Genomic DNA, 17,594 nt, shown 5'->3' on the forward strand with positions numbered 1-17,594 from the left:
TTTAAAATGTACCCCCTTAATCAAAAATACTAAGCATGTAAAAGATCACCAGGAAAAAAAATTCTTCAAACTCAAAAATCTAAAAATCTGACAGCACATATTTTATGCCCCCAATTAACAATAAAACCAGAAATTACCCATTAAACATTTTTAATTTAATCACTTTGGAATATTTAAAGCCTCCTTTAACCACGGTCAAAGAGGAAGTCAAGCTGAAATTAAGAACTATAGAAAAGTACAGAAAATAAAAACAATATATAGCAATATCAATGGGCCGTATTCAAAGTAATATTCACAAGAAAACAAAAACCGTCACTGATTTTACCAGTAAACTGAAAATACTGAAGACAAATGAATTAAATATTCAAGAAGCTAGTAAAAATACCAACAAGATGATCCAAAATAAGGTAAGAAGTAGAAATCAATGAATTTGAAAGGAAAAACAGTCGACTTGATCAATAAAACTAAGAACTGTTTTGTTTAAAAGATCAACAAATTACACAATCCCATGATGAGCCTGGCCAAGAAAATAAGAACAAAACACACATATCACACATTAGAAATCAAAGGAGATAAAAATCACAAGTATAAAAATTTTATTAAGTAAAAGGGAATATAACGTCCAACTATTTGCCAAAAAAATGCCATTCTCAATGAAATACATGATTTTCTTAAAAATATAAATTGATCCCAAGAAGAGCTTAAAAGTCATTAGATAGAACCATACCATAAAAGAAGTAGAAAATGAACAGTTCAATAATAAAAAATTTTTCAGTTTCCCCAAAATCAAATTATCAGCCTAAATATTTTTTGTACTTTTCAGCCCAGATATTTTCTATACAAAATATTTCACACTTTTCTAATTATTTTTACACATAATTATTTACATCTAATTACATTTGCATCTATTTTCAGGCTTATTCCATCAGAAACACTTGTAGAAAAGATACAATGTGTATTTTTTAACTAGTCCTGAACATAAAAAAATTCAAAAAGCCTAGAATTAACTCAAAGACACAGAATTTTCTGTGTATTCAAATACACAGAAAAATCTATGGCATATCACTTATTAATAAAGTAAAACATTTAAATGTTTAATAAGTTGAAAGTATTTAAAACAATGCTCATAATTCTTCAGTGCTTAAACTAATGTAGTTACTTCCAGTGCTTTCACTAATATTGCTATTGCTATCACTATTTAATGATACAAAAATCCTAACTAAAGTATTAGTTAATGTAAGTTTATTCAAGGATTTCAGAAATAGCTCAACATTGTGGATTCTATTAATGTAATTACTTATGTTAACAGATAAAAGGGGACAGACACAAAAGTATCTCAAAATGCACACTGAAAAGATATTTAATAACATATAACAGCTATTCTTTTTAAGTCTTTCAGTAAAATAGGAATAAAATTAGATTTCCTTTACATGATGACTAGGTAGATAAAAACAGAAATAGAGACAGATATTGGAAAATACTACTAGACAGTTTATTAAACAGAGGACCTTATTAAAGTTGAAAAGAAAAAAGGATTATCTGTTGCCCTCTTACTGACTTTAATGAAGACCTTTAATTTGTTCATATATGATTTACCACTATTATGGAGATTCTAGCCCCTATCATAAAACAAGAAAAAGAAATAGCTAATATAAATATTGAAATTTAAGAAAGGAAAAATTTTCAATATTTTCAAATTACAAAATTATATACCAAACAAGTCAAAGGGGATCATCTAAAAAACATTAATGTTTGACACATGGTATGCAATCAGCAAATGTTAGCTAAAAAGAAGCTATTCAATATAGCTTAAAAATAGGCTAAAACTCAAAAGAAAGATATCAAAACCATACTAAAACATCAAAAGAAAGAAAGCTGCAGACCAATATCTCACTTATGTATATAGATACAAAAGTCCATAAAATAGAAAAAGAATTACAGAACATAACCAAGTGAAATTTATCCCAGGAATGCAAGTTTGGTATAACTTCTGAAAATCAGTTCGTATAATACACTATATCAATAGAATGAAAGATAAAAACTACATTATTATCTCGGCAGATAAGAAATAACATGAAGAAATTCAGCACCCTTCATAATAGAAACAGTAACCAAATTAGAAACAGAAAGGAACTTCTTCAATATGACAAAGAACACCTACAAATAGGGAAGAAAAAAAAAATCTCCGAACTGGTTAAGAGTATCTATGAAAATCCACAGCTAACGTACCTCAAGGTTAAAAGTGAAAGCTTTCCCTTTAAAATCAGGAACAGTACAAGGATATCTGCTCACCACTTCTATTCAGCATTGTACTGAAAGTTCCAGCCAGGACAATTTGGTATAAAAATGAAATAAAAGGCAACCAGGTAGGACAGGAAGAAATAAAACTACCTCTATTTGAAGATGACATAATCTTATATGGAAAAATTCTAAGGAATTCATTAGAAACTATTAGAACTAATCAATAAGCTTGCCAAGGTTGCAGGATACAAAATAATAGGCAAAAATTAATCTCCTTTCTATATGGTAGCAATGAGCAGCCAAAAATTGAAATTAAGAAAAGTATTCCATGTATGATAGCATTAAAAAAAGAATATACAAACCACAGTGCTTTCATTATTCATGTCAAAAAAAAAAAAAAGAATATACCTAGGAATAAATTAACAAAAGCCATGAAAAACTTAGACTCTGATAACTTAAAAAAAGTTGAAAGACATGAAAGACGATCTGAGAAAGTAGAAAGACACCCCATGTTCGTGAATCAAATTATTTGACATTGTTTTGATGGCAATACTTGCTGAGACTGACGACCTACAGATTCAATGTAATTTCTATCAAAATTTCAACTGACTTACTTGTGGAAACTTATAAGCTGGTCCTAAAATTCATATGAAAATTCAAGGGAGCTAGAACAACCAAAACAATCTTGAAAAGAAGACCAAACTTCTAAGATTCATATTTCTCAATTTCTAAACTTACTATAAAACTGCAATAATCAAACAGCACTGCCTATGCATAGACATATAGATCAATGAAATAGAAGTAATGATGGCAGCCGCAGGCTGTCTGGAGCAGCCTCTGCCGTCACACCAGCTGCAGCAGTGAGGCATGGCCAAGGCTGCAGGCTCTGTGAAGCCACTGGGAGTGAGAGAAAAAGCAGGAACCCTGCCCCTTCCAAGTTGGAGTAGAAGTTTTCTGCGCACAGCTGCAGCTGCCCACTTGCAGCCACAGACTCACACCCCCTGCTCCATAGAGCAGGAATGAGTGGTGTCTAAGTCATGACTGCATATCTAGACCTTCCACTCCACACAGCAGGCAAGAGTCCTGCCCTCCCGGACACAGCTGCAGCTGCCCAAACTGTGGCTGCAGACCCAGCCTCCTGTTTCACAAAGTAGGAGGATCCTCAACCCTTCCCCTCACAGATGCAGCTGCCCTAACAGCAGCTGTGGACCCAGGCATCCCTGCACTCTTAGAGGCCTAAGAAGGCCCTCACCCCGCACTTGCAGGCTCAGAAATGCCTGCTCCCACTGCCTGGATTCTCTCTGCTATCAGCACCTGCTCCAATCTTGGAGCAAAGTCGAGGCCAAGCCCGGGCACTGTCACAGCCTGGCTGAGTGTACACATGCTCAGGGCAGTGCTAATATACCAGCCCTCTGCCACCTTAGCCCTCTCTGGAGTTTGGGCACCAATGAGCATAGGAGGGAAGCTGAGGTGGGACTGAAGTCAGCTCGGCAATGGCCTGAATGTATCCTTTTACACCTGCAGCCTGGGCACCACGAATGACAGCAGGAGGCAGGCAGGTTCCTGGGCGGAAGCGGGTGAGTCCCCGGTGAGTCTTCACCTTCAGGCCAGGGAGGGCCTGAAGGCTGCCAATCCCACAGACCAGAGTGGGAACTTGTGGTGCCTTTTCCAGGCCTATCCATGGCCACCCATGGGCCAACTGGCATGCACTTCCACCCCTCTGAGGCCCATATAAGCCCCAGGCTCAGCCAGAGCTGAGCAGACATTGGGAGGACCAGCTGCAGAGAGGAACTACCCAGTCCAGGGCCTCCTCTCCTGCTGAGAGCTGCAGAGATGACAGGAGGACCTGTCTGCAGAGAGGAGCTTCCCACTCCAGGGTCTCCTATCTATTAGAAGCTGAACACTTGTTGGGACACCCTGGCTGAGGAAAGGAGCTACCCACTGTGGAAGACTGAGCTTTCTATTGCTCAATAAAGCTTCTTCTCATCTTGCTCACTTTTCACTTGTCTATCTACCTCATTCTTCCCGGTTGCAGAACAAGAACTTGGGACACATTGAATGAGGCTAAAAAAGGTGTAACACAAACAGAGCTGAAACATACTCCTTGCTTGCCACATTGCGGGCAAAGAGGAGAGATGAAAAGAGCTGCTGTCCTTTGGGGAGCTCAGACCTGGACTGCCCAAGCCAAGGCTGTGACTCCCTGTTTGGGGCCTTGCAGTTCCTGGTGTCGCCAAACTTCCAGGTGCCACCATATTCTCTGGTGCTAGTGGAAGCTGCCTGTGGTGCACCCGGTCCAGCCACAGCCTCACAAAGAATCAGTAACCCTGCTGGTGCCTGGAGCTGCCCGCCTCGTGGCAGCAGCCAGCGTATCTGACTGTGCAGTGGCCGGACCCCACACTCACTCACACACCCCTCGCTGCTCCATGCCTGACTCCCATCTCCCTTGGAAGCTTGTCACCTAGGGCAGCACCATGAGCTGAGTGCAGGCTGCCAGGCTGAGTGAGTGGAACGAGCCCAGTGGGCCCTAGCAAAATTCTGGCAAAGGTGCCACCAGCCACAAGTTTCTGGCCAGAAAAGCGACACCCCAAAGATCCCATAACAGTAAGAGACCAGAAATAAATCCTCGCATTGATGGTCAATTGGTCTTCAACAGGGTGCCAAGACAATTTACTGGAGGAAAAGCAGTCTTCGACAAATGGTGAAGAAACAATTGGATATTCATATGCAAAAGAATAAAGTTGGACCCCTACCTCACATGATATATAAAAATTAACTCAAAATATATCTAAGAAATAAATGTGAGAGCTAAACCTATAAAATTTTTAGAAGAAAATAACTCAAAATATATCTAAGAGATAAATGTAAGAGCTAAACCTATCAAACTTTCAGAAGAAAATGTAGGAATAAATCTTCATGACTTTGAATTAGGCAAAAATATGACATCAGAAGCACAAAAAAATAAACTGGACATCATCAAATTTTAAGGCCTTGTGCTTAAAGGACACTACCAAGAAAATAAAAAGAACACCTCACAGAATGGGGGAAAAACTGTAAATCATACATCTGAAAAGAGGCTGCATCTAAAATATGCAGAATTACTACCAATTATAGAAGGACAAAGAATCTAATTAAAAGTAGGCAAATTATCTGAATGTACATTTCTCCAGAGAAAATATATAAATGGTCAATAAGCTTATGAAAAGATACTCAACATCATTTGCCATTAAGCAAATGTAACTCAAAACCAAAATGAGTTATCACTTCATACCCATTAGAATATCTATCATCAAAAAGAAAAATAATAACTAGTGTTGACAAGGATGTGCAAAAATTGAAACCCTCAAACACTGCTGCTTGGAATGTAAAACAGTGTAGTTACTTTGGAAAAGTCTGGCAGTTCCTCAAACAGTTAAACAGAGTTTCCATCTGATCCAGCAATTCTACTCCTAGTCATATACTCAAGGGAATAAAAACACGTCCACACAATAGCTTGTACATGAATGTTCATAGCAGCATTATTCATAAAGCCAAGAGTAGAAACAATTCAAATGTCCACCAGCTGATAAATAATATCTATAATGTATTATATCCAAACAATGTAACATTATTCTGCAATAAAAAGAAGTGAACTACTGACACAAGCTACAATATGAATGAAACTCGGAAGCATTATTCTAAGTTAGAGAAGCCAGTCAAAAAGGAACACACAGTGTGTGATTTCACTTATATGAAATAACCAAACTAGGCAAATCTACAGAGACGGAAAGTAGATTAGTAGTTGCCTAAGGCAAGGGAGCTTATGGGGAAATTGTGGGTGACAGCCAAAAGATAAGGAATTTCTTTTGGGTTTCTCAAATTGATTGTGGTGATGGATGCACAATTCTGTGATTATACTAAAAGCTACTGAATTATAAATATAAAAATTATCTAGGAATCTAATAATGCCCATTATATCCCAAGTATTTCAAATACTTATTTCATTTGTCTTCATCATTAGTAATACAGAATCACATAAGAGAGAAACACAAAAAGAACCTGGGTGTCTAACTTTTAAGCCGACAATCGCCACTACATGCCTGGATCTTCTGCTATTGAATAAAGAAAAGCCCCAAATCCTTGGTCAACTTATATACCTGGTTAAATGTCCATGCCAAATTTCTACAGGGCAATTTGCTCCTCTAGATACTGTTATCCTGGTAAATAATAAAAGGAAACTGAAGATCATGAAAGATTCTCACTTATTGCAGATGGGAACATTAGGTGGGGGGAGGAGCGTTATGATAATTAGCCTAATTTCTAAATATATACCATTATATATTTCTATTTTCTTGCATTCCAGGTCTCCTTAACTAGATCTTCTATGCTTGCGTAGAAACCAGGTTTTCTGTATTACCCATAGCCAATGCATTACTAATCCACAGTCTTTCATACCTTGCCTTGATCAGACTACACAAACACAGAATGGGGCATCATAAAGTCCAGAGGGAGAGGGGCTCTAGTATCTACCTCTTCATATTTATTTTGTTTAGCAGTCAAGATCTGAGGTTTCTCGCACTTGTCTTTCATGGTGCCCGCTTCGCCCTCTTCTAAGTGTACTTTCCTTCCTTTCATTTCTGCTCTAAAGCTTCACTTTCACTGCTGCTTTAAAATTTGCCTAGGTCTCTCCTTCTGCTTTATGCCCCTCAGATAAATTTTTCTCCTGAGGATGCAAGAATCGAGGTTGCTGGAGACCCACATGGATTTGCCGCCAGTAACGTATTTTGGTGACATGTGACTCAGATATCCTCCACTGTCAGCATACTTTGGTGCCTTGTGACTCAGTTTCTACTGCTAATATACTTTGGTGCTGTGTGACTCAGATATGTTCCCTAGTGGTAAGAGGCTGCTATGTCTCATCTTCTTGGGCTAAAAAGGCATTCAACGACTGTACACAGTTTTCTTCTTTCTTTTCTTTTCTGTTTTTTTTTTTTTTTTTTTTTTTTTTTTGAGATGGAGTTTCCCTCTTGTTGCCCAAACTGGAGTGTAATGGTGTAATCTTGGCTCACTGCAACCTCAGCCTCCTGAGTTCAAGGGATACTCTTCCTCAGCCTCCTGAGTAGCTGGGACTACAGGCACACACCACCACACCTGGTTAATTTTTGTATTTTTAGTGAAGATGGAGTTTTACCACATTGGTCAGGCTGGTCTCAAACTCCTGACCTCAGGTGATCAGCCCTTCTTGGCCTTCCAAAGTGCTGGGATTAGAGGCATGAGCCACCACACCCAGTCTCTTCTCCCTTTCTCAAAAAAAAAACAAAAGAAGAAGAAGTTTTTCTATTACAATGAAAAATGATCAAATGACTCTCCATTCAATCATCCTCGGTTTCTATTAGAAACCTACTAGGGATATAAAAGGAAGCAGCCTCAGATGGCAACACAGAAGTTTTTTAAAAACCTTTCCTATTAAAAAAAAAATCCAAAAGAGAAACCCAGCAAATACAGTTTCAAAACACACTTAGACAAGGAGAATAAATGCGCATGCATTAAGGGATGGCCACCCACCATGCACACCATGCACTATCTTTTTTCATCCTTACAGCAACCTGGGAAAATAGATTATGATGCACATTTTACAGACAAGGAAATTGAGGTTCTAAGACATTGTAGAGCTGGTGCCACAAAGCTAGAACTGGAACTCCAGCCTCCATCAGTCTGACTCTGAAGATCTACCTCCTACTTTGGGCATTTGTATAATCCTCATGTCAAAGAGACATTCACACCCAACCCCACAAAGCCACTTGCCTTGACACGCAATCCTTAGAAAATGAGAACCTACACCTTCTCCAGCATACAGAACACCTTTGAACAAACACATTTCTTTCACAGACATGTACATCACCTTCTTTTCTCTGGGCTGACCCAGAACAGCCAGACTGTAATGCTGACAACATCTCCACAAAATGATCAGGGTCCATCCCCACACTTTGAGGCTGAGAGCAAACAATCATTAAAGACAGAACTGTTGATCCTTACAACTGTCAAAAGTCTGCATACCAAGAGCCTCTGCTCAGGCCAAATTAGTCTGTTTGCTGCTCCCACTCCCAAAATTGCATTTCTCTACATTTCTTCACTTCTGTGACTGCGCACATTGTTCCTTCTTCCCTTACCTGCTGGAATTCTGCCTGTGCTTCAAGAGCACTCTCTATGTGGTCTTTCTTATTTTCTTTTGAGACGGAGTTTCGCTCTTGTTACCCAGGCTGGAGTGCAATGGCGCGATCTCGGCTCACCACAACCTCCGCCTCCTGGGTTCAGGCAATTCTCCTGCCTCAGCCTCCTGAGTAGCTGGGATTACAGGCACACGCCACCATGCCCAGCTAATTTTTTGTATTTTTAGTAGAGACGGGGTTTCACCATGTTGACCAGGATGGTCTCGATCTCTTGACCTTATGATCCACCCGCCTCGGCCTCCCAAAGTGCTGGGATTACAGGCGTGAGCCACCGTGCCCAGCCCTATGTTGTCTTTCTTAACCACTAACCTAATGCACTTAATTCAGTGAACTTAACACCTTAGGTAATTTTGAAATCAGCTTCATACTTCCTTGTAACACAAATCTACTATTTCTTTATTATTGGCTCTTTTTTATTCTTTAGCTTTTTGTGTGGTCATGCCTTGTTTCCTGTATTGCCAAACTACACCATACGTCCTTAGAAGATTTTGTTGCTTTGATTTCTCCACAAAATCTTGCATGGCACCTAGAAAAGAGTAGGTGCTTCATAAATATTTTCAGTGGATTAATATAGAAGAAGCCAGTGTTAAAAATAAAATTGTTTAGGTTACCTAATGATTATTAATTTGAATTCAATGATAGAGTGAACTTCTCAAACTTAAAACCCATTGCCTAGGGACTTTAGTCCAAGTTTTTAAAATGACGTTGAAGCTTTGCAATGATCTGGTTTCTACCTACCTCTATAATACCACCCCTCACTGCCCACCCCAAACTCTCATCCCTTCCCCATACACACTTTTATGTTCTAACGACTTACCCATCCACGTATTGCTTCTTAAAATCATAGCAACCTCTTTCTGAAATATTATTTCTTCCATCCCTTACTCCTTAGCATTCAGCAAGTAAAATATTCACTCATGTTTTTTTTTTCTTATACAACTATCATCTTTTCCAAAGCCTTTCTTGGCTAGTACAACCCTTATTAGAATGACTACTCTTATTTCCTGATTACAACTTTCTAGCATTGCATCTACAATACTTTATGATATTTATTTGTCCATCTTCCCTCCTAGCTTATGTGATCTTTGCAATGAAAATCCTACACTATTCAACTTAATATTCCCAGTGTCAAGTATAATTCCCACATAAACACACCATAAATGTTTATTGAAGGTCATTAAACATAACCAATTAACTTGTTTGATAACTAAATATGATAGAATGTGATTTTATTCAAGGTCTACCAGAAGATAGGCGAGAAAGATACTTACGATTGGTCCTTGGAGAGCAAACAAAAAAGCCACTTTGCCCAAAGTAAATTCTTAAGGCAAAGTAAATGCATGAATGTGTTCAACAGAAACAAGGCCTCAGTTAGGTGAATGTTTTCATGGGGCTACAAACTCTAAATTCCAAGACATTTTGTATAACCCATTAACTCTAAGGAGATTTTCAAAAGCAGAAAGAGCTTTCTTACCTGTGCTCCAGTTCTCGAATGGACAGTATCACTCCTGAAGTGGATGGCTTCTGCTGTACGGTGGCCAAAAAGGTGAATTCACTCTTGTTCCGGAACAGCTGAATTAATTTCTCACTCACATGAGGAGCTGCATGGATCTCTCTTTCTATATCTAGGAACCAAGAGGAAGAGCAGGAGAAATAGGAGAGAAGGAGAGGAGATGAGGAAAGAAAAGGATAGAGAGGAAATACAGAAGAGGAGAAAGGGGATGAGAAGGGAGAGGAGAAAAGATCCATGGTTAAAAATGTCATGTCCAAAAAATTCAGATTGCACTTTTCATTTTCCTCTCCTGTCAATAGCTTTCATTTTCAGGCACCTTTCACCAGTCCCTACAGCTGCATTCATTCAATGCAAATCCCAGAAATGCTATCTCTGTCACTGCACCCACTTGTCACTTTGACAAGTTCACAATCGGCTCCACAGTGATTTTCTGACAGGAATTTTGATGGGACACTGAGCATTCAGTTTTCTGCAAACAGGTTAGGTTGCTGTAAATAAAGAGGCAGTCGGATAAATGGGGTTCTAAACTCAGAATCTTCAGATAATAAGACCCAAATGCCACGCAGCATCCTCCAATTTCACTTTTTCCAGGGACTCAGCTTCCTTCTCCCCACAATGTATATAGGAAACCTGTCCTTGCCTTGCAACTAGCAGATATTTACTAGCACTAATAATGCCAGACAACTCTGCCTTTGCTTAAAGAATAAATACAAGGCATGCTCATGATCCACACGCGTGCCTGGAATTTCTCCATAAACATGCAATGGATGACTTTCCTCATGAAATATTTATTGAAATCGAGGCCGATTCAGCAGGCCTAGAGGTGTGTGATTCCAGCTAATCCTATTCCTGGACAAGAATGTTTCTTTCTCCAACATCGGCATAATGAGAGACATCCATCACTTCATGCCCAGGATCACCCTTGTCATGATAAACTGGGTGTTATCTCATTATTTTACACTACATTTTCTGGCATCAGAAAAGAGCACTAAGGAAGCAAAGTTAGAGAAGATTATTCAGAGGATGATAAATGAACATTAAAAGTATGTTTGGTGGCCTCTGACATCCTGACCACCTCCTCTGACTGTATGATAACTACTTGGTTATTTCTCCAGCACTGCAAGGGAAGTCCTTGAAAAACACAGAACTTCAAAGGCTGCACTGCCCAAGCAACATCACAGACTGGCAACATCTCATCCTCAACAGTGGCTTCTAAATAAGGTATCCTTGGATTATTGACCTTGGGACTCAGTCTTCTCAACTGTAAAATGGGGGAGCAGACTAGGTGATCGCTTAAAGCCTTCCCACCTTAGCCTTCTGTAATTTTTTGAATTGCTGCTTCAATTTTATAACACAGAAAAGAACAGCATAGTCTTATCCACCTATAAATATCTAGTCTATGAATGGCAGAAAGCAATGTTTGTTCTCTACCATGGAGACACCCAACCCAGGCAGACCAATCTACCAGTATAAAACCTACCTGCACAATAGTAGCAAGGCCTCCACTACTTAATTGTTAAGTGGCATGCTGTCAGCTTTTGTCAAGTGTTGAGGTAAGAGATAACCACTTGAAAAATGCTTCTATACCTTCTACAAAATCCCAGCCAAAGATTATCCAGATGACATTTAAAAATCTACTAAATGTGGGAGCAAATCACTCTGTAAACTAGAGAGTATTAGAAAATGTTTGTTAATATTATTTTTATTATCATTACTTTTTTGGAGGGGGGTCTTCGTCACCAGGTTGAAGTGCAGTGGCATGATCTCAGTTCACTGCAGCCTCTGCCTCCCAGGCTCAAGCGATCTCCCATCTCAGCCTTCTGAGTAGTTGGAACCACAGGTGTGTGCCACCATGTCCAGCTATTTTATTTTTATTTTTGGTAGAGACAGGGTATCCCCATGTTGCCCAGGCTGGTCTTGAACTCCTGAGCTCAGGAGATCCATCCACCTTGGCCTTCCAAAGTGCTGGGATTACAAGTGTGAGCCACCCACCCTATTATCATTACTTCTAAGCAAAGATCATCTTAATAAACTCACCTAGAATATAATGCCAGAAAAAAAAAAACAACTCTTAAGATTACGTTTACTTTTTACTTTTTCCTTCTTTACTTATCAATTAGGAATCAACTGATTGGTAGTGGCTGCCTAAAGAGTTCATTTCAGGATTCTAAAGCTTGAGCCTAAAGGAAAGAGGAACATAATTGATAAGCAATGCCTGCTGGAGGAAATGGATATGAATATCATATCAGGTATGGGTATCCTAACCTCTAACTCAATTCTCCCTGAGTGGTATCATCCAGCCTCATGGCCAACAGTGTCCAACTTTATAACTGCAGCCCTAACCTCTCCCTTAAGCAGTAAATTCAAATGTTCACCTTCCTACTTGACATCTCTATGTGAATATCTAATAAGCATTTCAAATTGTAATGTGCCCACAGTGAAGCTTGTTCTCTTCCCTCCACTCTCAATTTTCTCACAAGGTCTCAGTCTTAGTAAATGGCAACACCCCATTCCTCAAGTCAAAAAAAACAGAAATTGTCCTTGATTTTTCCCTTTTCTCCACTCTCCATATTCAATCTAAAAACAAGTCAAGCGTGCTCCCATGTCTGGAATTTGTCCCCTTCTTCCCAACTTCACTCTTAAAACTCTTGTCCAAGCCACAGTCATTGCTCCCTAGGATGCTTCCAATGGTTTCCTAACTAGTCTTCCTGCTTCCATACTGCCTTCTTTTCCCCATTCTTCACACAGTAGTTAACGTGCTTTTTTTAAAGCCCAAGTCCAAGTTATTTTAGACTTCTGCTTAAAATCCTCCAATGGCTTTGCATTGCTCATAGGATAAAATCCAGTCCCTACAGCATGCCTGCAAAATTGCACACAAACTGATTCTTGCCTACCTCTCCCACCCCATTCACACTCTTCTCCTTGGTCACTAGAGGAACACACCAGGCCCAGTCCTGCCTCAGATCTTCACGCTTGTCCCTCTGCTCATAGTGCTCTTCTCTCTCCTTTTCATGTGCCTGACTCCTTCTCCTTCAGCTTTCACTGTAAATGCAATCTTCTGGCCACTCCAGGGCAAGCTCTGCATTAATGTCTCTCTAATGCTCCAGTCTGGGTATTTTCTCCATTTGACTTGTCATAATATATGTATTGTAATCCATTTATTATTTGTTGATCTCATTTATCACAGTCTTATTTCAAGTTTGTTACTTCATATTATTTCCTTTCTTTTCCCACTAGACTGTAAGTTCCATTGAAGGCAGGCATACTCATTTATCTATTGTTTTACCCACAGTTCTCAGTGCCTGGCACAAAACAGGCATCCAATAAAGATTTATTGAATTAATTAATGTATTTTCCATTTATTTTTCTCATTTGTATTAATGCTTCAAGTAACCACATATGTTATGATCAGAAAATAATATATCTTTTGGAAAACCAGAAGATAAATGGGTCCTTCTCAAATGCTCATGGCCACGAAAATTTATTTTAATGATTTTTGGTGCTAAATAAGCCTCACTTCTTTGCAGGACACCCCCTATTTAATAATCTGATCTAGTACTACCATACTTGTCACTCAACCCTCCAAGAAAATGGAACATTTCTTATGCTGGCTTTTCTTATTTCTTTTTATAAATGATTGGCACACTGAAGTAAAGAGACCCCATTAGCACTAACTAGACTGAAATGTAAGGAACATCTGTTTTGATACATTGAGGCTTTATGTGCATTCTTATCTTCAGTGAAGCCCTTTAAAGTAAATTTTGACCATGATTTAAATGCTTAAAAAATACAACAAAGTAGTTCTATTTCTTACAGTATGTAGGCTGAAACACTGGACAGGTTTCATAGGACTGAGATCACTGAGTTTTGCAGATAACTACCTGTGTGACTTTGGATAAAATACCTTACCTCTCTGAACCTCACACTCTACATCTGAAAATTAAGACTACTGAATTCCATGATCTCCAAATTCTTTCCTAGTCTTGACATTTCATTTCAGTTAATCACCTGATCCTGATCATAGCTGCATAGCAAAAGAGAGTACTGAGGGCAAATTCCATCTATTAAAAAACCTAGATTCTACAATTCTTCCCCCTGCTGATTTTCCAAATTAACATAACACACAATGTTGTCAACTATTAAAAATAGTGATATGTCACCTACTTTGCAGCAGCCTGCTTTTTTCCTGGAGTTAAAAGAGCAACCAATGAAACCCAATTAATGGGGACCTATAGTGAATATTGTACTTCCATATTCAACCGCCATCATGTGTGTTTGCTGTATTACTTAAGAATATGCCATTCCTCTAGAGAGAACAAGAAAAACAAATGGGACAGATAAAGCCCACAAGAAGTGTTAAATATGGAGAGCAAGTTAAAAACCTGTGAAACGTGCTAAACACAGACCAAATAAGTGGAATATAAGTGTGTTGAATACAGATAAAAAGGATTGAATAAGAGTATTACTTACAAATAGAATGGGATGGGAAGACCAAGTCAGAATGTGCAAATCATGCCACCTGCAGAATGATAGTCATGTCACCCCTAAACCAACACCCATCATTGACATCCATTTCATATCCATTCTGGCCCCACATGTACTCTCCTTGAGAAATGCTAATAAAACACATCACTGCTTATCAAATTAAATGGTGAATTACAGCTGTAGCCAGGATTACTTGCTCCTGAGTATTTCCAACAGAGGAAGCACGTGGGCTCCAGAAACCTCCCATTTGCTGAACCCCCTCCTTTTTTGTTAACCTCAGCTCCAGTCCTCATAATCACACCATCATCAAAGAAGCTGATGCAGCAGAGAGAGAGAAGAAAAAAAAACAGACCATATGAGCAATGAATAACACAGGAACTGGGTGGGCTGGTGCTTCCTGCTGCTCACACCCAATCCTACATGTGTTAACCTACTCCATCTCTTTTCCCTGCTTCCTCCTAGATATTTTAAACATGATTCAAGTATTTGAATTTAGTCTGTCTATGAGGCTTTTCATTTCGTGACCTCTGGGGGTGTCCTTGGAGGCTACCATTGTATAAAGGTAGTTTCCCACCAACAACCACTTAAAGTGAATATTTCACATTTTTAAAAAAGGGGGAAAATGGCTTTCCAGATACTCAGAGGTTTAGCATGATCTAGTTAAGAAGTGCTAACTCAGCAGCAAGGGTTAAGTGCTTTTTCTTTCCCAGGATAAAACGGCTCTACCTAGTCATTTTTAAAGAAAGAGCAAAAATGCTAATGTGATGAGTAAACATCAGCAAAAAAAAAAAAAAAAGAAAGAAAGTGCTGGGTGAAGGGAGGAGATTGGAGAAGGAAAGAAATTAAATGATTGTATTCACACACTCTTCTCTGCCTCAAATAGAAGCAACTTCATTTTCCTCTTCCCTGGCATATAGAGTGAGGATGGTAGTGAATTTCATTTCAAGGGGAAGCATATACCTTTCTTCCCCTGTGCCAGGCACTATGGTTGGCACTGGGGGAATGAAAGTAAAGATAGTTTCTGCCCTTGAGGATAGACACATAAGCAAGACAGTTTTCTTATGACAATAGTTACAGAATAGGGCAGTGCACAAAAAAACAGAGGAGGCCCGTGGAGATCGGGGATGACAACATGGAGAATGTATCACCGAACCTGACTCTAAAAACATGCATAATCATTTACTAGGCAGGAGAGAGGGAGAAGAGGGCATTCTTTACAGTAGCATCGCATGGCTGTGAACACTCATGTGTTTTTACATTATCCTGGCATTTTTCTTTTTCTGCAAGTGTCTCCCTTACTAAAAGTTCAGCAGAGAAAGCATCTACTTAATCTAATATTGGAGCAAACTCTCAGGCCCCTGATTGGCCAAGGAGTACCACATTAGCACAAAGCAGACCAACAGGCAAAATCCCCACCAAAGCACAGCTAAGAATCAGCAAATTGAGGTACGAAAAGCGCACCAAGGAAGTTTGCCTCAGCCTTGACTGGTAGAGCATGCAGGCAACATTTCAATAATTACACTGAGAACCTCAAAATATGGCAAACTCCTGATATAGACAGGCCACATCCTTCTAGCCTGAATGCCATGTAAGCTCACGGTAAGAAAGGCACCAAAAGGTAAAGCAACATTTCTTAATTTGAAATGACCATGGGCTTTTCATTTCTGAATGCAGAGGAAATTTGTTGATTCAGAACTGCCAACCATCTGTGAGGCAATTTCTGGTTTTGGAGGATGGGAGGCACGTGTCCCAGTATTTGGTCTTGTGACCCTACTTTGAGGATGTCAGATGTTATTGATCCAAGTGGCTTTCAAAAAACCAGAACTCACAAGCAGAACATAGTGAGAAAACCAGAAGACTCCCAGTTAATGTGTAAGGGATTTTCATCTCCAATAACAAGTTCATGATAACATTCCATTAAACCTCCATTTGTTCCAGAAGCCAGAATGAGAAAAAACAAACGTGTATGTCTTATTATGGTGCCGAGGGCAGGGCTAACACTCTGCACATGTCATCTCACTTACAATAACTTTAGGAGAAGACATCATTATTATTCCTACTTTATGGATGACAAAACTAAAGCTTACAGAATTTAAATAGTATTCTAAAGGACACTGGGCTAGGAAGGCTTGATGCTGAGATGTCAACGCAGCAAACTGGTTCCATGAGCTACACTCTTAACTGGGCTACCCCTGCTATTCACCAATATGTGTGATCTCAGTACTTGATATAAATCAAGGGTAAATCACCATAATACTTCCAGTGCCTGGCACTTTTGTGTTCACTCAGGAAATATTTATTGAATAAATGAGCAATCTATTTGTACATCCCTTATGAGTTAAATTACCAACACATCTCCATTTTACAGGTGAGACACAGAGAGGCTTCATGGCTTGCCCCAGGTCACATGACAAGTGAGTGGACACAAAACTGACTCTTGCCCCAGCAGAGTCGACTGCGACATTTCATGACATTCAACTGATGCCTCTGCTCATTTTTCATCCTCCTCCCGTTCCGCTCCCCCAGAGCCCGCAGTCCTGCATTCCAGCACCAGGAGCCTCACATCCCTTCTTCGCAGGGCCACGTTCCTCCCCATTTTGGTATGCTCCCACCTGCAGCAACCTCCATCTCCTCTCCCTCCTTTTCCGATAACAGCTTACTTGTTACTCCTCAGGCCAGTTTTCTCTGACCACCCTAGGCCAGCTCAGTTTCCTGTCTTTATCTTCATTGTACTTATTACAATTATCAGGGATTATGTGTGTAATCATTTATAAATGTAATCATTTTATTAAGTGATATATATATATGTATGTATGTATAATTTTTTTTGAGACTGGATCTCTCTCTGTTGCCCAGACTATTGCCTAGGCTGGATTGTGGTATGATCTCAGCCCACTGCAACCTCCGCCTCCTGGGTTCAAGTGATCCTCCTGCCTTAGCCTCCCAAGTAGCTGAGACTACAGGTGAGTGCCACCACACCCAGCTAATTTTAGTATTTTTGGTAGAAGACAGGGTTTCATCATGTTGCTCAGGCTGGTCTCAAACTCCTGGGCTCAAGTGATCCACTCACCTTGGCCTCCCAAAGTGCTGGGATTACAGGCATGAGCCACCATGCCCAGCCAAGTGCTATATTTATTGCACACTGGACT

At 39.5% G+C, this 17,594-nt stretch overlaps 1 protein-coding gene across 3 annotated transcripts in view; it reads right to left on the reverse strand.

Moving 5' to 3' along the window:
• NELL1 (neural EGFL like 1) overlaps positions 1 to 17,594 on the reverse strand; it is a 912,020-nt gene that overhangs the window by 803,314 nt on the left and 91,112 nt on the right. For 2 of the 3 annotated variants that reach the window (XM_012456483.2, XM_012456482.2), the window contains exon 3: positions 9,922 to 10,072. In XM_012456483.2, coding sequence (XP_012311906.1) covers positions 9,922 to 10,072 — 151 coding nt within the window. Of the gene's footprint in view, positions 1 to 9,921; positions 10,073 to 14,430; positions 14,520 to 17,594 lie in introns of those variants that run through there. The other variant, XM_012456484.2, reaches the window with a different exon arrangement.

Source organism: Aotus nancymaae, unplaced genomic scaffold, assembly GCF_030222135.1.
Source record: "Aotus nancymaae isolate 86718 unplaced genomic scaffold, 86718_ANA_hifiasm-v0.15.2.pri h1tg000059l, whole genome shotgun sequence".
NCBI classification, from domain to species: domain Eukaryota; kingdom Metazoa; phylum Chordata; class Mammalia; order Primates; family Aotidae; genus Aotus; species Aotus nancymaae.